The 24,383-nt window shown below is 40.0% G+C and overlaps 1 protein-coding gene across 1 annotated transcript in view; it reads left to right on the top strand.

Moving 5' to 3' along the window:
- Positions 1-2,124: 2,124 nt before the first annotated feature.
- The window catches only part of CEP112 (centrosomal protein 112), a 158,356-nt gene continuing 136,097 nt past the window's right edge, over positions 2,125-24,383 (top strand). Inside the window, exons 1-8 of the mRNA XM_034067887.1 lie at positions 2,125-2,210; positions 2,975-3,095; positions 3,516-3,706; positions 4,327-4,493; positions 10,845-10,941; positions 13,067-13,141; positions 21,401-21,448; positions 21,584-21,652. Of these exons, the coding sequence (XP_033923778.1) occupies positions 2,996-3,095; positions 3,516-3,706; positions 4,327-4,493; positions 10,845-10,941; positions 13,067-13,141; positions 21,401-21,448; positions 21,584-21,652 (747 nt within the window). The 5' untranslated portion in view covers positions 2,125-2,210; positions 2,975-2,995. The remainder of the gene's footprint in view (positions 2,211-2,974; positions 3,096-3,515; positions 3,707-4,326; positions 4,494-10,844; positions 10,942-13,066; positions 13,142-21,400; positions 21,449-21,583; positions 21,653-24,383) is intronic.

A 24,383-nucleotide genomic window follows, 5' to 3' on the forward strand; every position in this document is an offset into this window, starting at 1 on the left:
TACATACTAGAAAGTGATAAATACTCATTATGCACTTACAATACATTGTGTATGTGATAATAAATTGTGTATGTTGTTCCCAGCAGCAGTAAGCTATACGGTAAGCAAGCTACTGTTGAACTTTCCAAAAGGACCATTTACCATTAAGGTTAAACTACCTGTAAGATGCTACAGCTACTATGAACATACTCCAATTATTTTATTATTGAAGGCTGCATGTGCATATTTTATTAGTAAAGTAGTAGTGGAAGTTTAGTAGGAGAGTAGTAGTTTGGTAGAAGCCTTATGGTTCCTAATTTTAAGGAGAGATTGAGGGAGCTTTTATCAAATGTTTCATACTTTGTCCTCATCAGCAACTTAATTCTCTAATGCACAGACAGACAAATTCATGCTAGCAGCTGAAGAAGGTGTTCTGTTGGTAGAATGTGCATTGTGTTTTGGTTCCTAACATGTTTAAGCTGGATCCTTGAATGACGTTTGACTTACAGGCCAAGATATTCATAACTACTTTTAACACATACCTAAATGAGCTGGCAGGAGCCTATCTGTGTGGGTGTCTAGTCTAAATGTTATGTGGGTACATCGCTGGGATCGGGATGTTCAGGATGGAGCTCAGATACCCAACACAGTTTAATATTAACTTGCCTTTCACAGCAGAACACTGGGAAGCTGCCGTAAGTGAAGTTAGCATGAAACACCGCAGAAATGCTATTTTTCTCCCAAAATGATTTGTATTTCGCACAAAATCAGTTCCCTCAGGAACTTTCAGATTTTTCCAAGCAAATTTCCCCAGTTTTTCTTACCTGTGCAGCAGGATAACAACTGATGGCGTCAGCTGGCTCTGCTTCTTAGCTGGATATGCAGTATTTGAATACTTGAAAGAATCACCCTTAGGAGCCAGTGTTCTTATGCTGAATTTATTATTTAGTCTCCTGCAGCAAGAAGAGGGAAGGAAAATAAATCTGTGACCTGCTAAGTCTTTGAAGCAGGGAGGTGTTTGTGAATCAAAACTTTACAGACATGAAAGGCCTAAAAAGTAATGTCTCGCAAGTAGAGGTGTTCCAAAGGCTGGTACAAGTGAGTGAAATCTGCCAAAAAGATGTTTGAAAGAATGCCTTAAGCTGTGCTCGCGTTACTTGTGGCAACCTGCTGAGACAGTTACACAGATAAGAGAACATGGTAAAATGAGATGAAAACAGAAAGTACTGAACGTGCTTTGCTTATATGAACATCTTTTTACAATTCAAATGGGAACTTGATCTGTATTCCGGTTGGGACATCTGTGTTCTATAGTGGTGTGTCTACAGGGATTCCCACTGCACATCAGAACCCAGCATGCCCCGGCTGCAGCACTGGCTGGGGGACAAGACCGCAGCTATTGCTCCAATCTTTAGTTTTTCTTTCTCTTTCTGACAGAAGCTATGCAATTGTTCAGTCAATGCAGGTAGGCTTTGACCTCTCTGGCCATCCTGTTCTGCATTAGTAAACTGTGCCAGAAACTGATCTATTCCCTCAGGAAATGTCTCTTGGAATACTGGTCCCCATTCTGCTCTGCCTCGTGTTTTCACCACAGAGCTGACACCCAACCAGTTGCAATGAAACCAAAGAAACACATCCCAGAGAACCCAGAGCTCTCTCCCACTGCTTCTGTACCCTCACTTTCCCAGCCTAGGCTCTCCTGTGGTGATGACCACTGGGTCTGTCCCTGTATAAAGGGCCTAAGTCAGTTTCATTCAATTTCTGACATCTCCTTGGCTCCCTGCTGAGGGTTTTAAAGTGTGTGCATAACCGAGTGTATAAATATGTGATTCTGTACATGAAGTGTATCTGGGGGGAGCGCTGGGTGATGGTCGCACCGTTCAGTGTGCTGGGACAGCCGCTGCTGGCCGGGTGCGGGGTATCAACCACTTCAGGCCGCGATGCACAAGCGCAGGCTGTAATTGTCCTCCTGTAACAGCCGCCTCCATCCCGGTTTCCCCTCTCAACCACAAGCGGTTGTTCCCGTACCGGCTCCTGGGCCCAGCCTCAACCCTCAGCCCAGCACCAGGCCCAGCGGCTGCGGCCCGGCCGCGGAAGCGGAAACGCTCGGTGCCCGCGGGGGCTGCCGGGAGCGGGGGTGCGGTCGGTTTGAACTGGCGGCCGGGCCGGCTCAGCCTCCCCCGGCCCCGGGGAGCCGGGACCCGGCGGCTCCGTGCGCTGCGGAGAGCGAGGTGAAGGGGGCGGCGTGTGCCGGGGGCAGTGCGGGACCGGGGGCAGTGCGGGCCGGTCTGCGGGACCCGGTCTGCGGGATCCGGGCTGCGGGGCCGGGGGTGGTTTGTGGCTCCCAGCGTCGTTGTGAGGGAAGGGAGGTTGGGACGCGGTGGTTTCTCCGTGCTGGAGCTCAGAGGGCCCCGGCAGGGAAGCGGGACCGGGCTGTGGTGGGGCTGTCTGCCCCAAGGGAAGAGCCGCAGCCGCTGCTGTGCTCGGTGAGCTCGGTAAGGAAGTGTGCTGGAACGAGCAGAGCTGCAGCCTCCAGCTGGGCTCAGGAGCTCCCGTTGGTCACTTTCACCGCTCCTGCGTTAATAAACCAGTTCTGACAGCATCAGTTGGTTCTGTTGCTTGTAACCCATAGGTTTCCATTGGTGTTCGTTCCCAAAGCCAACAACCCCAAAGCTAGTTGTGAGAAGGAAAAACTCACCGAAGTGGCTCTGACACAAATGCCTGCAGGTGTTTTATGCAAACTGTGTGTAATTGAATGTGGGTTTGTGTGGTTGAGCATTCCTTTTCCAATCTAAACTAACACGCTCTTGTAAACTTAATTCCATTTCTTCCGTTTGCAATTAATCACTCTTATTTCTGTGCTTGTTTAAACATAATGAAGCATTTAGGTTTATTTTCCTTACAGTTAAAACCACATCTTTGAATGGGCTAAGATACAGAGACTGAAGCGTAGTGGTGTTTGATCTTCTCTGCTCCAGTGTGAATACTTTTGCAGGTTACTTTGTGCGCATTCAAAATGAATGGTGAAGAGGAAGTATGGAGAAAACTCGATGAAGAATTTGATCAGTGTGTTGTGGATATGAAGCCTCATGTTCTAAAACTACAGCATAGGTCAGGTAAATGTGGTAAAATGTGCATAAATAAAGACTTTGGAAATGGATGAAGGTTTATTGTGTATTTACAATAGGAATGCTCATGTAAGCTGTGTGTGGTGGTCAATGGGGGCTCTCACAGCGAGTTCAGAGCTGCTGGTGACTTGTGTGTTCTGTGCTTACTAGAGGTTGATACTGAACATGCTGTTTGTAGGAGTCAGACACCTCTGGAAAATGTGGATGATTTAAATGTCAACTATTGTTAGAGACTTTAATCTTGGTAGTTAACAGCTTTTGCCTTTGGTTTGGTCATTAGGGGAGTGTTTGCTTTGCATTAAAAGGGAAACAGCTACAAAATAAGTGACTAGTAGTGGCTTCTGTTTTTCCTGTGTGTTTGGTTTGCTCCAGAAACGTGCAGTGATTTATGTGTATTTATATTCCTAGAACGAGAGCGATGTGCAGTGTGGATTAAAAAGCTGTATGATCCCTCTGGAGCGGGCACAGGAGTAGCAGGCAGGAAGAATCGGAACCTATATGCGAAACTCCTGCTCCACATGCTAAAGCGAGGTGTGCTGGAAGGTCCTTTTACACATAGACCAGAACGAGGGACGCTGAAAACGTTACCTTCGTACATGGTGAGTGTAGTTTCTTTTATCAGACAAGCCTCCTTAAACACACTCTGACAATGTTTTTGAGTCTTTGCTTTGGCGTAGATGTGAAAACTGGTCCTGAATGAATATAGGCATTTACATCATTTACATTGCTTATCTTGTAACTGGTGTTGGTCAAATCTTTCAATGTGCAGAGTCCTTTATTTTGAAGAACCTTCTTCAAGCTTCAGGTTCTAGGAAGGCATTTAAATATAACTGTTCTGAAGGATCAGAAAAGTAATTTGCATCTGATTTGAAAAGATGGAATAAAAGACTCAAGGCTGTATTTAGTCTTAATCAGCAGATGGTTCTTGTGAAAGGAAAAATATGCTTAAATAAGGTGACTAGTAGCCATCTTTAGTGAGATAACAGTCCTAATCTATGCTAAAATTGCTCATATTGAAAGAAGTACTGGAAGACACCGAAACCATTGCCTGTTGTACTGACTTCCATGAGTTGGGAAGGTAATATGTGCAGGCCTCGCTGACTGCAGTGGAAAAAGGATTTTTATACTGCAGATATTCGTGCAATGACCTTAGCAGTGTAAAGAATATATTTCTGTAAATATATTCTAGTGTTAATCTTGCATTTCTTTTTAATTGTAGTCGATTTATTTTGATGAACCAAATTCGAGAAGCGTTGGGAGTAGTAGCCCAGACTGTTTACCTGACTGGGTAATGGGAGAACTGGGAAACAATGACTCTAAGCGTGAGGTGTCATGGAGTATATCTTCTAAAGAGGAATTTTCTTTAGCAACAACACCTACGTATGGGTAAGATTTCTGTATTTGCTTTATTCAGTATTTGATTCATGTTTAATAGATACTTATAGTGATTTGGACTGATGGTTACCATGGGGTGCCAATGACTTGCATAAAGAGCCTGTTTGCTCACATGGAAAATAGTCATGGTCTGCTTTTTTGCATCATTGTCTCTCTTCGTGTTAATACTTTCTGTAGACTGGTGACACTCTTTGTAGACTTCAGAAGCAGATAATAGCTGCTGTTCTAACATTCTAAATGTCTCAAATAAGCTGCTATTCTGGTTATGTTTCCTAGACCTTGGATATTATGGTGGCAAAGCATAGTAGTCAAAAGGGAAGAGAGAATTCATATGAAGTTACTTAATTTGGAGAGGGAAGCACAGACAAATGTGGACAGGCAGTAAGGAGGAAGTGATACGGTTAAAGGCTGTATAGATGCAGAAGACTCAGATTTTTCTTACAGTAGGTCAAAACATTTGCTGTCTTTGGAGTTCTTGTACAGTCCTGTTTTCTGTGTGCTGATGTATGGAAGCTGGAAAGTGGTATTAATTAAGGAAGCTGAGATGGATTAATCTTCACTGTTTCTGTGCAGTTCAAAATATAAGGAATGTACAGTAAGCAAGTGACCAAAAATGTGGGGAGGGTAAATGTATGACATTAAAAAGCAATTGTAGTCTGAAGTCATAATACTGAAAGGAGCATTTCTATCAAAGTTTTTAAACAGCTTATGTCTGTAGGGAACAGAAATATAAATAAGCATACAGGTGGTAGCTTTAAAGGAAGTTCTGTCATTGCTCACAGGTTTTATAGAGGAAACAGAATAGTGGCTCTCTGCAGATTAGCAAGTGTTGCTGTTCTGTGATAGGAAGAAAAGTTAAATGCATGTGAAGAAAGGGATTTGATCCATCTTTTTGTGAGCAAGTTAGTTTGTATTAAACACCTGTTTGTCTTGTTTTTCATCACGGTTTCATTATGAACTAGCAAGATTTCTTTGTATTTCCCATAAGCTTCATGGATCTTGGATTGCAGAAGGTCAGATTGGACCAGCTTTACTTGTTAAAACTTAGGAGGCTAAAAGTCAGAGCTGCTGCCTGTGAGGTACTCAGCCATGTTTTGTTCTCTTGTGTGTGGAAGATTGTTTGCATTGACTTCATCCTTGTCTGAACAATCTCTCTGAGTTTGATTTCAAGTGCTCTGATTTATATCATGCTGTCCGCCACACATACATGTTCTTTGTTGGTGACTGGCACCCTCTATGTCTAGATCCTGCATGTTTGTCATTAGGGTAACACAAAAGTTTCAGTACTGCTTATTTGCAGCTGTACAGCAGAGCCCTGAACACCTGTAGCTTCCCCTTGTTATAGTAATCCATCAGATACTCTCATTTTGTTGGTTTGCAGGAGCTGGTAAGTTTGAGCTGCATCCTTAGTTCCAATGAGATGCGTATAGAGCTCTTCACAGAGCAGGTAAAGGAATGAAATGTATAGGGCTTCTCTTTCTGGTGGCTAAGAAAAATACCCCTGCAGTATTGAAGATGTGCCAAGCTGACCAGTTGGATGCCGTTGGAAATCACAGGCTTTTTTCTGCCCTATTTTGTGTGAATCTGAAGTAAATTTTAGTTTAATCTACATTCTGTTCTTAAATCTCAATTTTCTTTCTAGTTTTTCCTATACAGTGCAATTTGTGCTGATTTTTGAGACCTCTGTTGCATTTTTTTTGTGTGGCTGCATTTCGGGCATGGATGGAGCTGACTCTTGTTTGCTCATTTTGAGGCTTAGTTAATGTTGAAACACTCTGAAATCCTTGGATAAGAAAGCATTCTTAGAGGTAGAGTGGGACTGTTACTTGAAACTTGGTACTGTGCAAGAGGAAGTGTTTGCTCTACTTCTACATGAAACTCCTGGCTTGGTTTCATTGCATTATAAGTCTGCTCCCAGGTTTTGTTTCAAAAGGCTTTAAGTGTTCACTTCTATTTTTCGTAAGTGGTTATTGTTTGCTTTTCTTCCTAGTTTTTAGGCACACTCCTGTTTATGCTATATATCACAGTGCAGACTCTTGCATTTCTTAGTTACTCAGCTGTGATTTGGGTAGATGACAGACAGGCCCTCTTGCAAGTTACATCATGTTGATATTGAATATTGTGAAACTTCTCCTTGTGTGTGTCCATTAACTATGTAATTCCTAACAGTCATTAAAAAAGTTGCTCTAAGGACTGATGCATCTCCTCTTTCTGAGTCCCACTGTCTATACTATGGGGTTGTCTGGTTGCTTGCACTCAAATGCTCTGACATGAACCTGTGATTTTGGTAGCAGACTCATGGTTTAAGACAAAGGTGGAGAACAGAGGAACTCCTAGCTGTGTTATCCTATTGCTGCTTTAGGCTTGATGATACAAAGAGCAGTTGGGAAGAGCTGTTCAAATACCCTCAATTAAAAAAACCTAGGGTTAGCCTTATGGAAACAAGCTATGTGTTATGCTTTAGAAATGCTTTTAGAGGCCTCAGCTAAATCTGTGTTAGATAGCATTGTGCCATGTAAAGATAGCTGCCATAGATCTGATGAGGTTGTCTTGGTCGCTGGGAGTAGTGTCATCATGATGCAGTACCAGTTTAGATATTAGGGGCAATAAAGCAGTATCAACACAACTCTCCTATCTAGAGGTAGAAGACAGTAGATATAGTAGAATATTGGAAGTCTGACCCCTTTACCCCTTAGCTGAGCCTAAGATTCAGCTTGCTCTTGCAGAATCCCCAGAATCATGGGCAGGATGGTGAAGCTTTACTTCATATATTTCATTTACTTCTCCTTTTTTGTCCTGTGGGACTGTAGCAATCCCTCCATTGGCGATGGGCAGACAGACCTCACCAGAGCCTTGGGAACTTTGGAGACCTGTGTTACATATTATTTCATGTCAGGAGAAGCAAGTAAATGTGATGGGGTCAGTTATGGGTGTAAAGAAATATGGAAGTGAAACTTAGCTGTGTAGGCATGGCTCTGCTAATGATGCTCACATCAAGAGCGGAGCTGTGTCTAAGGAAATCTGTGTTTGTGTTGGCAACTAGAAATCTTGATAGCTTTGGTAGATGACATAAATTAATCCTCATAACAATGAGAAATTTAGGTTAAATGGGTGAGTTGTGCAGAAAGAATTACTGAAGGCAAATGTTTCAGCTGCTATGTTTTGTAAAAATAGCTTATTTAATGCATATCCACACGCGTTTATGTTAAGATGTTCGCCATACTCAACACAGAGATCCCGTCTTTCTATGTATGTACAGTTTGGAATGGGCTGTTCATGGGATGTGAAGCGTTAGATGTTCCTGGGCTCTGCAGTTTGACAAGAGAGCCAGCAGATGGTGGTCTTGTTACATTACACTCGGTGTGTCTACTCAGCTTGTCTCAAGCAAGCTGTCTCCATAGGCATGTAATCTGTGTAGCTGGAGGAAAATGATGCATTCCAGCCGTGTCTCTGTTCTTACAGATAGACCACAACGTTTTCTCAAGGCAAAATAGATAATGTCAGTGAGAAATATTTGAGTAATGTTTTGATGTTTGTTTATCTCAAGATTCCCTCCTTTAAAAGAAGCAAACAAATGGAGAACTTCTTTTCATAGTCATTCTTATCTTGCAATACATGTAGTTCTATGTGTGAAGAGCCTGGCTTTTCTATACAGAGTTGTTTATCTGGCTGAAAAAGAAGCAGATAGACAAACCTTGCTTGCAGGGTGTAAATGAATAAGACCAAGCCAGCTGGAGCTAGCAAGGTGCATCTTTATTTTGAAACATGAGAGGACTGGCTACAGCAATGTGTAGCTTGGTTTGAAGAGAAACCTGGGCTTGCTGACCCCATAGGAAATAAATATATGTATGTTTATAGATCATGCCTGGAAAACATTGTCCAAGGTTAGTGCTGCAGACCAGGAGGAACCAGTGAGTTTCCCTTACTTTGTTCCTAGTAGGAAATTATTTACTGATCTCCTTTATTAGCAGCAAATTGCTTCCTTCTCCCCTGCTAGCTCACTGTTTTGGCTGAAGCAGGAGGTCACAGGGCTGGTGTCAAGACCGTTCTCTACTCACCTGCCATGGGAGGAACAATAAATACTCTTGTGATTTCTGGAGCCTGACCCGTATTAGCAAAAGGCTGGAAAAGGGAATGAATGGGTAGTATGTGGCTGATAGAAGCAAACTTGCAGTCCATCCTTAAGGGTCTCTTTTAGAGAGAATTATAGAATGATAGAATTAATTAAAGCAACTTTCTTTTCAGTTCCTCTTCAGAATAGGACATAAAGAACCAAGAAAGTATCTAGTTTTCCCCATTTTGTCAGTTTAAAATACTGCAGGTAACTTGGGTTGGTTTGGGTATTTATTGACATTCCTTAATCTCTTAATGGCAGGGGCATGAAATCTGTTTTCTCTCATTTTAAACAATTGGGGCTGTATTGAGTTGTTAAGTAACCTGAATACTGTTCAGAAGAGAAGCCTGATGAAAGTGCACATCTACTGACAGGCAAAGCTTTGTCTCCTTTTAATGACTGATAATTTTGTGTCAAATGAAATCTGGGTAAGAAATGCATGATTTGGAACATGCTGAAGACAGTCATAGAATCATAGAATAGTTAGGGTTGGAAAGCACCTTAAGATCATCTGGTTCCAACCCCCCTGCTATGGGGTGCCATGCAAGGCTTCATCTAACCTGGCCTTGAACACTGCCAAGGATGGAGCATTCACAACTTCCCTGGGCAACCCATTCCAGTACCTCACCACCCTAACAGTAAAGAACTTCCTTATATCCAATCTAAATTTCCCCTGTTTAAGTTTCAACCCGTTACCCCTTGTCCTATCACTACAGTCCCTAATGAAGAGTCCCTCCCCATCATCCTTATAGACCCCCTTCAGATACTGGAAGGCTGCTCTGAGGTCTCCATGCAACCTTCTCTTCTCCAGGTTAAAGAGCCCCAACTTTCTCAGCCTGTCTTCATACATGAGGTGCTCCAGTCATTGTATTATTATGTTTCTTTGGGATTTTTTTGCCTCTAATACTGTGCTTATCTAAACTATTTATGGCTTTGCAATTGTTACTTTGCATCACTACCGTTGACGGTATTTAGTGGTGCTGGAAGGGAAGGTATTCTCCCAGTTGTTCTGTCTCACTGTTCTCCACTGTTTTGTTGAAAGCTGGGGCTGTGCTTCATGAGAAGTTGGTCTGGGTTTGTCTTCCTAGAAGTGACTAGTTTATATTGTACATGCAACAGTTGTCTTTCTGTTCACAAACACTTAATTTGTCTGTGTTTTTTTTTGGCATCACTTACTGTATAATTTGCTGCCAGATGGAAAGAAAGGTATTTTAGTGGTCTGATTTGATTTTAATATAATACAGTTAGTTCATTTCACCTTCCTGTGACTTAACAGGAGGTTTTAATTACATTAAGACGTGTGGATTTGACAGTGGAGTATATGCTGAAGAGTGTTTCACTACTGTTTTGGATCTTTTGCTCTATCAGCCTATCCAATAAACTTGTATAACTTTCATTTTATTTTTGTCCCAGGCAGTTCTTTTCTTTCATTGTTCTATGGTTGAGAAGTATCTATTGCCCAGGTACATGGTGAAGGTGATCAGCACCTGTCTGCTTCTTAATTTCCTGTTGCTTATGACTAAACAACAGCACTTCGACTAAAGCTTTTCCAGAAAATCCCTGTCCACTTCAGTGCACTCAAACCACTTGAGCTGATAAAATAGAAATGCCACAAATACAATCTTTAGGACTCTTCTTTGCCATGTTGCTCTCCACTTACAAGTCACCACTTTCCTGTTGAGCTCTGTGTAGAGCTTGCCCTTGTCTTCAGGTGTGTATGTCTTACGAAACATACCTTGATCTAACCTCACGTATTTTTGGTCTTAAGAGTCTTCTCCCCTTTGGTGCATCCAACCATCACCCTAATCCCTTTTTTTCAGCCCGAGATGCTGGACTGTATCCTGCACTGTCTCAGATGCTCAGTGATTTTGTTTTAAAAACATTCTTCCAGCTCAGCCTTCTCAGCTTGGATTTAGTCTAAAAATCTGTTGGCAGCTGCAGTAAGAGAAATGCAGAGAACACCTTTTAATATACTGTGATGTACATGATATTTCTGGTGTGATAGTTGGTGTGGGAGGTTTTGGTGTTGTGTTTTTAATGGAATGCTGAAGGCTTTTGTTTGCCTTTAATAAGAGATTTTTACTTTTTTTTCTACTATTTTTGGTCTTTGCATCTTGACAATTGTTTTGTATATTTTAAAAGATTTTATTTGAAGATTAACTTTGTTTGTGTGCCACAAGTTGCTGAAAATGAATTATCTCTCTGCTTCCTTTCTTTGTTAATCATAGCGAAAGATTCAAGTACAGCGAGAAGCCAAACTTAAGATCACATTCTATGAGTCCTCCTCACCGTACACCTGAAGACAACCCAGCCACACCACAGTCTGTAAGATGCTTCTCCTTTTTGTCCTAAAACTTGCTCTAGTTTCAATGTATTGTTTCTGTATATCCCCATAAAGCTGTTATTTCTAATTGCATGAAGCGTGATCCCTGTGTACAAGTGCAGACATTTGGGAAGGAGTGATAGGAAAGGACTAATGCTCATCAAAATGTGCCCTCTGCAAGTGCAGGGGGAAAGAACTTCTTGCAGGATGCTCTCCATTAATCCTAACAGTTGACCTCTGTTTAGTGTAGCGTGATTAACGTCTGCTGCATTGTTTTCCCTAGGCTTGGCAGGCTGACTGTATTGACATCATTTTGTATTTCGCAATAGCAGATTAAAGAAAGCTGCATAGATGTCTTTGGCTCTCTTCAGTGATGGTTGACCTCTGAAAGAGTGAATTTTGGACAGTGTTTTATCAGGCTTTCCACAGGCAGCATTGTGGCTGATAGAAGGACACTAAACAGGCTGCACATAAAACCCTTTTAGCCCAAAATATTTAATGATATTGTATGTATAATTGCAAGCATTTAAACTGAAAATTACTCCTGACAACTACATGTTATCAACAAGCATTGTGAATGTACTCTGTAGCCTTGCAGTGTCCAGTCTTTATTACTGGAGAGGTCTGTCTGACACAGTTCCTTTGCCATAGCTAGTGCTTCTATAATAGCTTTCATTCCTCCATGAAACACTGAATTTGCTGTGTGTATATTGTGGGCTTGCCTATGGTTGTTTTAATTGTATCAGAGGAACAGTTTAGAGAGCATGCAGCTGGAAGTGGGCTCTTGACACCCAAGGTGTTCATACAGACTGGTCTTACTCTTCTTTACTGGGCTTATGATGATGTGACCTGTGAGTGGGATAAACTGGCAGCTTGCTTCTGAGGTGTTTGTGGGGAAATTTGTGTCCTGATACGTGTTTGGAATAGAGGACTAGCAAAGGATGCTTTACCATGGTGGGCTACAAGTGGTCTGTGGGCAAAAAATGGGTGTCTGCTCTATGCTCTGGTTGATATGAATGTACTTGTGTGTGTGCTAATTGTATATATACGAGTGTGATTTAAGAAAGAAATGACATGATAAAAAATAAAAACCAGATGCTGGATTTACTAAATTTCTCCTCATTGGTTTCCTGTTTATTTTACTTAAAGAAATAGCTTTTATGGAACAGTTTTTGTAAAGAAAAGGGTTTCTTTCAGTTGAAACCTGGATCTGGGGCTTTAAAGCTTCTGGTTTTTGTTGGTTTGTTTATGCTTTTTGTTCTTGGCTCTGCCGCAGGCTTCCAGGGCAGTGGTAGACAAATCAGTGCACGTCATTGTTCTTCAGCTCCATATATTGGATTCTACTGTGATTACAGCTTTAAAAGAGTCTTTAAATGAAATAATTCTCTCTTGCGTTGCCAAACAGTTTGATGAACGTTTGGCTGGCTGGAACAAATAGTATCTTGTTCTGTTGTCAGTGATGCACAGATGTTCTGGCCCAGGTAGAGGAACAGGGAGTCTTTTAAGAAACATTAAGAACTGCCTCAACCAAGTGTTGATTAACTGAAGTCAAAGCTCCATTCACTCTATGCTTATAATGAATGGGCAGATTTAAGAGAGATTTGCTTGCACGCCAATATGCAAACCTCTTGCTAACAAAACTTAATGTGACAAAGTAATCCAGGCTTCAGCGTTCCGATTTTCTAATTGCATATACCTACTATAACTATCCCTGCCTTGCTGTGGTTGCCTTTAATTACTATTACTTTCCATTTATTTGGAGGCTGCTGGGGTGATTTCTGGCTTAGCCACAAAGAAGGTCCTGTGGAGATGGATCATTTCTAGCATGTTGCCTGAAGAACAGAGTAGTTTGATTTTTGTTTAGTAAACTCACCCTTTGTAAAGGAGGCTGTTGCTTTGGAAATAAGTAAAATAAAGAACAACATTAAAGTGAGGAGACAGCTAATTTATCCTTTGAATTCCTTTCTTAGTACAGTATCCTACTGGTAATGGAGCTATTTAGATTAAAGCTGCCAGAGGTGTTAGGAAGCACAGTGTAGGCATAGCCAAGTCAATGAGTAGCTTATTTTCTTGCCTATGTATCTGCCAGCTCTTCTGATACATTGTTTGACTTTTCTTATGTTCCAGGAGCATCGTCATAAAAAACCCAGCTCTTTGGATGACAGTGACCTTGAAGCACGCCTGAATAGTTGGAATCTCGGGGTAAAATAAACAGAGTACATTACTTTAGTGACTTGAAACAAAAACTCCTTAGTGATGTAGTTTGCATCTGGGAATTTAGTCAACAAAACTTGACGTAGGAATCGGGCTTTTAGACAGGAATTGGTAAACTTGGGAAGGTTAATTTTGAGTACATCTCGAGAAGAAAATGTTAAAAATGCCTTATTTTAAAGCAATAATAATCTTATTGTATTTAATATTCTTACTGATAAATTAAACAGAATAATGCTACCTGCTGGTCAGGACCAGGTGTCTTACCCTGGAAGAAACTCAAACTGTTTCTTATAACTTGATAATGTTATTTTAAATTTATGCTTATATATATGACAGAAGAGCTTGGCTTTTTGTATTACTGTTTTTTTCGAAGGAATACAGAGTTTGCAAGCCATTAATACAACTTAATGTTGTTTTGCCAGAGTTTGCCTCTCTTTGGCAGGGTTCAAGATGCTTTTCAGTGTGTTAAACTCCTTTCTCCCCTTTTAACAATTAGAAACATTAGACCAGTTCAGTGGCTTTGATTCCTGGAAAGAATAGTGTGTCTTTATCGAGGGGAGAATCTGAGATGCATTAAATTTTAATTTAAGGCTATTGTTCTAATAAGACTTTATTCCCTTGGTTGTATTTTCTGCTTTATTAGCCCACGACAGCTCTAAGATCATAGTGTAAGTTCCTTCTCTCTTTAGCTGTATCCTGCTGTTCTGTTGTTGTGTTTTCTCTCTTAAAACCTTTCACCTGTACCTCCAAATCTTTAACCTATTTGATTAGGATTGATGTCCTCAGAACAACTTTATTTTATTGAGATCACTTTTAATAAACAGGGTTGGTTTTTTCTCTGTCATTTTCTGCTTATTCTGATAGGCTCAAAGCTCAGTTGCTTTTGGGAGAGAGGTGAAGTTAGGAGGGATGAGTGAATATGAAATACTTGAGCTATGAAATTAAATACTTCAGCTTTGTTCCTTTTAATGGTTGTGTGTTTTCATGTTGTCATTTTCATCAGTTGCCAAATAATCCTTATTCTTCCTACACTATTGTCAATCCAGAGGGATATGACAGCATTTAAAAATCCTGCCTATTACACTCAGTGTTTTGCACTGATGGTTAAGTTCTCAGTTGAAAACATAAATGGCGAGAGAATGTTGACTTTTTCATGTCCTTCTTGATGTTTCTGGTGCTGCTGTGGTGCCTGTTAGCATTCTGAATGCAAGTTGCTTGCTTTACTTGTGAGGGAGAAGAAAGTCGGCCTTGGGATGCTCCAGCAGCTGCCCAACCACTTTCTCTGAACTAAAGTATTAGTGAAGATGTTAGCCTGGGTGTGTGGTGTTGCTCCTTGATGCTCCTTGTATTTTATAGAGTAATATGAGAACCATTTCTAGCACTTCCTGATTTAGATGCATGTTTTTTTTGGGGCAATGTAGTTCTGTTCTGGAGATCTCTGCACTAAAAGCTTTTCAGTAGCAGCCAACTCTGGTTTGCGAAAGCTCTGCACAGGTGTCTGAAACAAATGTGCAAGCAGTCACTTGTAGGTTTTGGGGTATTTGGACTGTATAAATACCTGGATTATATGAGCAGATAGTTGTAATACCTTGAGCTTTTAAAGCTGATGTAAAAAGGAAACTTGCTCGTGGCCATATTACAAATTGTTCCAGTTGATGTTGACAAAGAATCTCTTTCTATCCAGCATTTTTATATCAGTGTGGATCTGCCTGCTTGCTTATCTCTTTCATTTTATTTGGGGTTTGTTTCTTTTTCTAATTGAAATTCCAGTTTGCAATCATGTTGTGTCGATAATGGATGGTTATTAAACTGGGATGATCCTCCACTGATACGGGAGCAATCTCTGATAACAAATTGGCTACCGTGACACATAAATCAGTTTTTCAAGTCTCCTCTCTGGGGATGGTAATTAAACAAGTTGCTAGTGAGAGACTTTGATTGCTTGATAAGACTTGTTGGGAGTTAGGGTTTGGGGTTGTAAAAGGGAGGTCTGTAAGTGGCTGTTGTTGAGCGGTGTTCCCCTGCTATGGATCATGGTCTGCAGTGGACTCTTAAAGGGTCATGGGGTTTTAAGTAGGGGTTCATATTTAAAGAAGAATATTTGATTATTAAAGATTAAAACTTACTAAACGATGGCAGGACCTCACATTCTGTGAGGTTTGAGTTCAAGATGTGACTGCTATTACTTGTAGGTATTTACATCATCATAGGAGCACCTAGCTATCTTTTGACAGCTAGCCACATTTACAGACCGTTTGAGAAGCTCAGTTTACAAGCGATGCCACCTGAGATACAGGAGACCCTTGACTCAAAAGGATGTTTCAATAGTGGGGGAAAGAGGAGGAAATGCAGACTGGCTTTTGCTTTGGGTGGCCTAATATAAATCCAGTTGTTTTAAAAGAGCTTGCAAGAGTTCCTTGGGGTTTGATTTTGAGTTTTCCTTGTGTCTCAAGGAATAGATGGTGAATCAGGGTTCCTGGTCTGACAAAGGATGTGTGCTGCTGTGTGTTCTTGCAATGATGGGGACAGAGCTGATCCTGGGAATTTTGGACAAGTCTTTATACAAGGATTTTTCTCAGTAAGAGTCTTTGAAATCTTAGGCAGCTGTTCTTCTTTCAAGCAAATGTAGGTTTTGGTTAAGAACCCACAAACACCTGGGTAGGTGCTGTACATGAAGGTGAGAAAAACCTTAGCATCTCCCAGCCATGAGTTCCTGCTAAGCCTTCAGTGTTCCCCTGCAGGCTTGTCTGGAGTGTAATGACCAGTTATACACTGTTGATTTATTTTTACCCTTACCTCTTGGGCTTTGACTTGGATATATTCTAGATTTCCTCTTCTTCAAAGGTGGTGTGTTTATAAGGTTACATACTGAATGTGTTTCCACTGTTGATGATATGCTTACAGCAGTGGCTGAGCTATTAGTATTACTATTACTGCTATTAAAAGTATTGTGAAATGTTTGGGTAAATAATTTTATGGTGTCTCCCCTAAGCAGGGGGGTCAGAGCTTAATACAGACTAATATGGAGGCTTCAGATACTTGTTGCTACTAGTAATAACATTTGCTACATGAGAAGTAAGACTTTGCTAATACTGTTGTTTCTCATGAGTAATAAAGGAACTTTTCCAGTTGCCTTGCAGCATTCCTGATTATCTCCCAAACATTTTATTGTTCAAGTTCTTTAGATTCTAGTCATGCATGAGTAAATGTTTAAAAGGGAAAAAAAAAGCTGAGTTTTGATTGTGGTAAATTTGCCTTTTATACATGGAATACTAATTTAAAATACATTATAACAATGTGCTTTTTTTAGCCCTTATTGACTCTTATCTGAACTGATGGGGGGACTGTCCTTTAAGTGTTCATGCCTTGAGGGTGCATTTGCAGTGTAGAAAAGACATGCTTTTGTATTGCCATTTGAAGGGGAAAGTTTCAGAGCCAGGAGTTTAAACAGACACAAGTCAGCTTTAGTTGTGTTGCTGCTCTCCACTATTTGTCATGATTTAGCTATTTCAGAGCATAGTACAGCTCAGCTAGCTGATTTTATTAACAGCTCTCAGTAGACTTGTATATGTTGTTGCAAATTTAGTACATTTCATTAATGGGCCATCCTCACCTTTCCTTTTGATATGACTCAAAGAATAATTAAATATTGCAGTATCAGGAAAAGAAGTTGCTGGGTAATGGAATTAAACTGGCTTTTTTTCTTCCTTTTCTTTCTTTCCCTTTGTTGTTAAGCTTTTTGGATTGTAGACAAACACAATTTTGGGGTAGAAAATTAAAGTAATGTAAAGGAACATTAAAGAATTTAATCCCTGCATATTCTTACCTGGCCTGCCTATATATATACTTTTTCATGATGCTTCCGATACATTTTCACTTGTCACTGAACTGTAGCCCATTTGAGGTGTGATGAAGCAACTCGTTTATACATCCCAGGAAATTCAGCACTTCATTTTAGATTGAAAGCATACAAAGAGATTGTACCCTCAGAAACAGCAAAGAGGTTTTTAATCAGTGAGAACACAGTTTTTCATCCCTGGAATTCAGCCAGGATGAGAATTAACTCTTTCGCTTTTACTAGGAGTAATGGGGGATGTTAAGTACAAAGAACTGGGATGCTCATCTCTTAATATGGGAAATCTTATTGCCTAATAAAGGTTTAAGAGGACTTAGACCAACGTCTAAGACCAAAGAATTGCCACAGTCAGTGGCTTACATTACATTCTTGTTTTTGAAGAAGTTTTCTATCACACAGGGTTAATGTAGATGTGAGCACGGAGGATTCCTGGGTGGCTACAGCAGCAGCATACCTTGTGCCTGTTTTGTGTGCTTGGCTCACATCTGCCTCTGTCTTTCCAGTCTAGTTAAGCTCACCCATTTCTGTACAAGCCATCTGATTATCTTTTGTTTGGTTTCTTAGTCTCTCTGCTTACAGTAAACATACCTACTGTATATGTTGTGGCCTCCGAGGGCAGCAGCGCTGTGAAAACTTTCCCACAGTGAACTCCAAGTGGTGGTGTGACTTCAAAACATCAATTCAACTTCCATGCTGACAAACAATCTTCATGTGCTTTAATGTCCTTCCCCTAAGACTGCAGAAGCAGCATTAAAGTGAGCTTCCCTACGAATTATGATGTTAGATAAGAATGTCCTTACTCAAATTTCCTGAAGCTACTCAGCAGTTATTTCTGTAGGGAGCATGCAGGCTGGCCGGGTTTGTTAGATTAAAGTAAGAATTTAGGGCAAGGTTCAGTTTAGTTGTTTACCGTTTCAAAATCTTAAGTGTTCTTAACTCTTTCATGTGTGTTTTTTCCATCCTTGTTTTGAAAACAATCACATTTTGTCTTTGAAGAAGCTTAAGGGAGAATTTGCCACAAGCCTGATGATCCAATTGTGTTGGTCTGGGTTTGGTTTTCCCCACTGAATCTTATATCCCACTCACCTTCTCTTATTGAGCTGTAATAAGCTACAGTCGTGCATTATTGAAGATAAATATACCTTGATAACTATCTTGCAAAGAATGAAATGTGACTTTGGAAGCATTAATGTCGTCATCGTGGTATGTACTGTGTCCAAAGAGCCGAAGCTTTGGTCTAAGTTTCTGGGCTATGACAGATATAAAGCCTGTACGGTACTTCCAGCCCAAGGGATGAAATGTAGTTGATGTCCTGAGGATGAGTCTTGCAGAAGTATTTAGTGCTCAAAACTGTGCTCTTTCTGTGCTGTCATTGCTTTTGGGGGAGACCATTTCAGCTCAGTGCTGCACTCATTGCTTGTGTTGGTAGCTTTAAAATGTTCACCTCAGAAATGCTTAGTTTTGACTGTTTCGGGTGTTGTTACAATGAACAGAAATTGAGAATACTGAAGTTAAAGATTATGGCAAATTTCCCTCAAATTCCATTTTGGATTATGTGGGTTTTTATGCAGACTTCTGCCATTCCTCTTTCAATATAAGGAGAATGGGTATATTTTCCTAAAGTAGATTATTTCTGTGCAGTAATGGGGATCGGATCATCCAAAGCCTTCCCAGCTCTGCTTTATGAGGACTCAAGTACTACCAGGTGACCGTGCCAGTCCCCACAAATTGCGACATGGTTTGTTGTCTGTTCAGCTGCCTAACGGAGCAGGAGAATCCAACAGCTTTCCTACAAAGAAACTCAAAATGCCATTTTTTGTTAAGAAGTGGTATTTACAAATTAGAGTTCAATTCTAGTTCAAATAAAGATGTCTTTCATGGTGACATTTATTTGGTTCATACCCTTAAAAAAGCATGTGATTTACTGTTCTTCTCATGGCAGTCCTTCAGTTTCATACATATGTATTTTGGTTTGTCTTTGACCTTTTGGTTATTATTTTTAAATTTGCATGTTTCTCATAAATACAAGCTGCTTTTTTCTTTTTTTGGGGGCATTCTTTATTGTGATACTCCCTCTTTAATGTGGTAGAACTCTGAGAACAAGAAGTTTTGCAGAAGACCAGCATGAAAAGAATGAATGTTGAGGCATTAAATGTTTACAGATCAGTTTAAGTGGATATAATCCACAACAAGTAACAAAGTGGGAACATTTAACTTCAAAGCACATATGGCTGCTGTTACCAAATCAAAAAATGCAAGACTTGGGCCGTACAAAGTATTAGAGATGCATTTTATTTCTTGTAAGCAAGTAGTATATACCTTAGTGTTTGGTTTTCTAAATGGCTACATTTCATGGTCAGATAAAGGATTGGAATGAACTGTAAATATTTACAATCATTTTCAGCTTTAAAAAAGCCAAAGTGAATGATTACATTATTTGACATGAGAGAAAGGGCTCCTGGAAAATGGTGCAGCCTTTGAGATTTGGTTGGGGAAGGCTTTCAGTGCTAGTGGCTGCTGTTGGTTCAGGGCCTCGGATAGGGCTTGCCTTGGGCTTCTGGCTTCAGGCCTTTGGTCCTGGGTATCTGTACAGGTGGTGATTAGAGGTGTAGGATGGATGGGGACACTGGGGAAATAAGCTGGAAGGAAGAGTATAATGCTAGTAAAATTAGAGAGCTTTTAGACAGAAAATACTATTGCACGTACAAATGTGTAGAACAAAGAAACCCCTCTGAAAGTTTTCTGGCTTAGAATTTCTGTGCTTCTTATTTCTATCTCTTTATTATTATTTAATCGCTGTTCTCTGCTGTGGTTAATGCCCTGTGATGTTCTCACTCCTGTATTCCTCTCCTCGCCAATCTCCTGTGTCCAAAATCATTGAGTTCGGTTTTGCAGTAGGTGCAGTCAGGATTCATTTATTGACTGCTGTCTGCCATGTGTTTTACATGCACAAACCACCAAACTAAAACCAATCCAGGATGCTTTATATGAAAGAAAGTGTAACGTATCTGTTTCGGTAAACTCATTGACAGTATAGAGAAATGGGGTATCTGTTAAATTACTGGTTTTCATATACTTTCAATTACAGCATTAACATATTAGATAATATGAAATAGAATGGATATGTTAAATGTGAATATCTACAACTACTTCTGGGGGAAACAGGACGACTCTTCAAAACCATATAGAAATCCTATCTAACCTTTTAGGATAGGAAATGAATAATAGTATATCAAACTGAAATTTCAGAGGGATTAAGCCTTTCTTTTGCTGATAAATCCAATGCAAAACTTTATTTACTAGTACTGGAGAAAGTGCAAGCATTTGATACATCTACCATGCCTCAGAGATCAATTTGATCTTAAACAAACTAAACTAAATGCACCGAATGTTGTAAGATGTGCTTTGCAATCACATTCGCGTTCCAGATCTCACTGCCATGGTCTGCAAGATTATACCCTTGAAAGCTTTTCTTGGGTGTTATGCATTCTCTGTGATGTGATATTTGAGCCTCATTGTTGGAGTAAATTAAAAAGATAGAGCTGTCTGATAGAGGAAGTGAGTTGTGAGCAATGTTTTGTATTTAGTTCTTAAAAATAGTGATTAAAAGAGCTGCTTTAATTATACAGTGGTGTTAATGAATTATTTCCTTATGTTTTGTCTCTATGGCTCAATGCACTCAACTGTAATTTCTCAAAAACACTAGATGAAAATCATTGTAATCCCTAAATTTATTCTAATTTTATTGATTTAAATGCAAGTTTATCCAATAAAGTTGGGATCTTTTGCATAAGGCAGGTATTCGGCTGCCAAATTCCTTTAAAACTGCATTGATGGAATTTTTACAACCACAGGGGGTTGGGGGAGAAAAATAAAGTGCAATTTTTGAACCATTTCCATTAGGAAACACTAAAACTTGAGAACTTGCTGAGTAGATCATGTCCAGCAGAATGATCCCATATGAAGATTTCCTGTTTGTGTAACTTGTGAAAGATGGACGTTTGCGTTCCATGGAGTTCATTTCTTAGGGATCATTGAAGTGTTCTAAAGGAGAAAGAATTATGCACAGGACAACTAGTTCATGTGTTACTTCTAGGTGATAGCCGTTTGTCTAGAGACATGATGATTTGCAGATAAGCTGTATTTTAATCGATAATCAAATCTTAGTGGAAAGCTGTTCTTGAACTGGTGTGTCTAAGCAGAGGCACGCTTAAATCTGTTCCATTTTTGTTCTTAGAGTGATAGAGTTACTGGGTTAAGTATTCCCACCCTGGTGCCGACCACTAGAAGCTGTCATTGCAAACTTTATTGAGTATTTGGAGGTATTTCTTACTTTATAGCAGAAATAACAAGATATTGTTGACGTGATTACTTTCTAACTTGTTTTTCAGTTAGAGAATCCAAGATACTTGCGAGAAAAACCAATGCCAGTGTCTTTGGTATGTATCTATATTCCCACACTGTTTTATAAGGGGTGAATGACGTGTTTAATATTCTTCATTTCTGGTTAGGTGGATTTTATTTGGAGTTACTGCTTTGAATTAAGTTGGTTTGAACTCTCTCGCATTCAACAGATGACACCCAAAATGGGCCGAGGAAGAAGCAGCCCTGTACGTGATGAGCAGGCGTTGTTGCAAAGAGAGGTAAGGTCCTATTTAGTCTTTCGGGAACAAGAAAATAACACCCAAATTAGTGAATTAGGACATTTTCTTGGGAAATTGGGTATTTGCAGAACAGTTTGTTGTGGCAGAAGATCTCATGGAAGAGAGGCTTTGCTGAAGTGCCAGGACTTTTCATTAAATATGGAATGTATTTCCCAATTACTTAGAGAATAAAGAAGACTTTTGGAACATATTTAGTTTTCCTTTGAAGGAATTCCCAATATAGAACAATTTGAGTTCTAGGAATTCTCCAAGCTGCCTTCTAACAGAAGCAATGGAACCCTTGATTTAGTGACAGTTTTTGTTAACTTTCTATATACCTTTAAAAGTCTACAGATCTAGGCCTTATTTCTGTTAGGTAGGAGTTAGAAAGGAAGTTACATCATTTCTAAACCATTAAATTATCCCTCCTCTTACATGGTGTCTTTTAAGGACACTTGAATTGTAACCTTCCTAAGGTGACTTTCAAGACACTTTAGAACACGTCTTCAACTGGGATGCAGGAGAGGCTAAATTTGGTTTGCAGGTACTTCCATTGCTAATAAAGTAATCATAGAATCCCAGACTGTTTTGGGTAAGAAGAATCCTTAAAGCTCATCCAGTTCCAACCCCCTGCCATGGGCAGGGACACCTTCCGCTAGACCAGTTTGCTCCAAGCCCTATCCAGCCTGCCCTTCACAATGTATATGAAAGACAGCTTTGTGTTGATAGCTGTTGGTCTAATTCAAGACTTAACCCAAGCAGCCTGCTGTGGCAGTTGCATAATACATGTGCCTTTCACTTTCTCTGGTATAATATTGGCTGTTCTTTTGTAGTAACAATATTGAAACCACCATTGCCTTGGGATGAGGCAAGGTTTCATAAGATGCGAAAATAGAGCAAAAAATAAAGTAAATTGAAAGCACAATGCTGTCATGTAAGTACTATTTTCAAATGAAACAAACAGGAATGCATGCCAAGCAGCTACAGAAAATACAGCAAATACTTTGCTGGCTCAGTGGAAAAATCCTCAAAACCACACAGTAAAAAATCCTGTCCTTTTTGCTCATGGTACTTGACTGTGGGCTGGTTTAAACTGGAAAGGTTATAGGCAGTATTTCACAATTGCCATGTGTGTGCTGTTAAGTAGAAGACTTCAATGTGTTCTCGTCTTGTTTGGTTTGTGAAGCTCAATTAAGAATAAAGCCTTGTCACTTATAGAAGGTGAATGTATTAACAGGAGAATAGCGCTGTACCAAAGGTTGGGGTAAACCTTTAACTGGTTTCTACCTCTTTGTAGTAGAACTGGAGAACATAAAATAGGATAACTGTGGGTTTCTTGCTTTTAACCTTTAGACCTTTGTTCATAAACCATTCCTGCACCTGTTTTGACTCTGTAATGCTGAACACATGGCCGTTTTTAATGATAACCACATCACAGATTAATGAAAATGGGAATATCATCAGGCAGTGGGGTTTAGTCATATTTTCCCCAAATCCCTCTGACATGGATTAAACCATTTGGGAAACTTGTTGTTACTGAAAAATCATGTGCTCAAATGAGGAAGATGCAGGAAAACAGGAATATATTGGCTTTCAGCAGTACAGCAAACCAGAACAGATGGCCTGACTACCTTATCTAGATAAATAGGAAGAAGTGTCTCTTTGAACTTCACCTTTGGTCACCCTGAATGCCACCCGATACTGCACAGAGCAGAGGAGGGGGAGAGAAAAAGTTCTTTGTTGTGATTGTTCAGAAGAACAGAACATAAGTGTTGCTCCAGTATGGGCTTGACCTTGTTCTGGAATGAAAACCCAGTTTTGTCTATGTTAATAAAACATGATGCTTGTTTAACCTTTCTCAAGCAACTGATGGATCCTTTAAAGGAGTTTGGGGATTTCTTTATAAAGTTCTCTTCATTTTTCATTTTGTCAGCCTTAATTTTTCCTCCCATTTTTCTCCATTTCCTTCTGTTTTCTTTCTGTAAGCAAAGATATTTATCTGTGTAGACTCAGCAAAAGGAACGTGAACAAACCTGAGGCAAGAGCATTGGAAATACTTTTCTCTTTTTATCCTTTTAAATGAAAGGTTGTAATTAATGCCAGGAGTACTTTTGTACTGAGCTGTATAGCAGCTCCTAAATCATGCTGCTTTAGACAAATGCCAAGCTTGATGCTTTGTGCAGTAACTGTATTACAAAACTTCATCTATTAACTGAGAACATGGAGTATTTACAAGGATTTTGTTGACTTTATCACTGCTCCTGTCACTTCTCTGTTTTGCTTTTTGGAAGTCAAGTGATAAAGTCTTTGGCCACTGAAGCAGTGGCTGCTTTTCCAGGTTCTTGTGTCCTAAAGCAGTCAGGCAGAAATGGTTGATTTCCTCCTGTCAGCTGGAGGAGTAGTTACTGCAGTGCAACTGGAGGGAGGAATAATTCTAGGGGAGGCAATGGGTAACTTTGCAATAGGGTACGGAATACCTGCAGGATAACTTGCACTGCTTTGTCATGTGGAGTGAGGACTGTGAAAGAGGGAACGTGTGCCCAGGGAAAAGAAGAGATGAGCTGGATAGTGAATGGTAACTTAGAGTGTCGGGAATGGGAAAAAGACCTCTTTTTTTTTCCCTGAAAATGCATTTTCATGGATCCAGAACCAGAAATGAGATGAAAAGGAAGAGGTTTTAGTTGCTTTTTGTTATGTATTCAACAATTGTATCATTAAGGTGCAGCCTTTT

Source organism: Melopsittacus undulatus, chromosome 11 (genome assembly GCF_012275295.1).
Source record: "Melopsittacus undulatus isolate bMelUnd1 chromosome 11, bMelUnd1.mat.Z, whole genome shotgun sequence".
Taxonomy (NCBI): domain Eukaryota; kingdom Metazoa; phylum Chordata; class Aves; order Psittaciformes; family Psittaculidae; genus Melopsittacus; species Melopsittacus undulatus.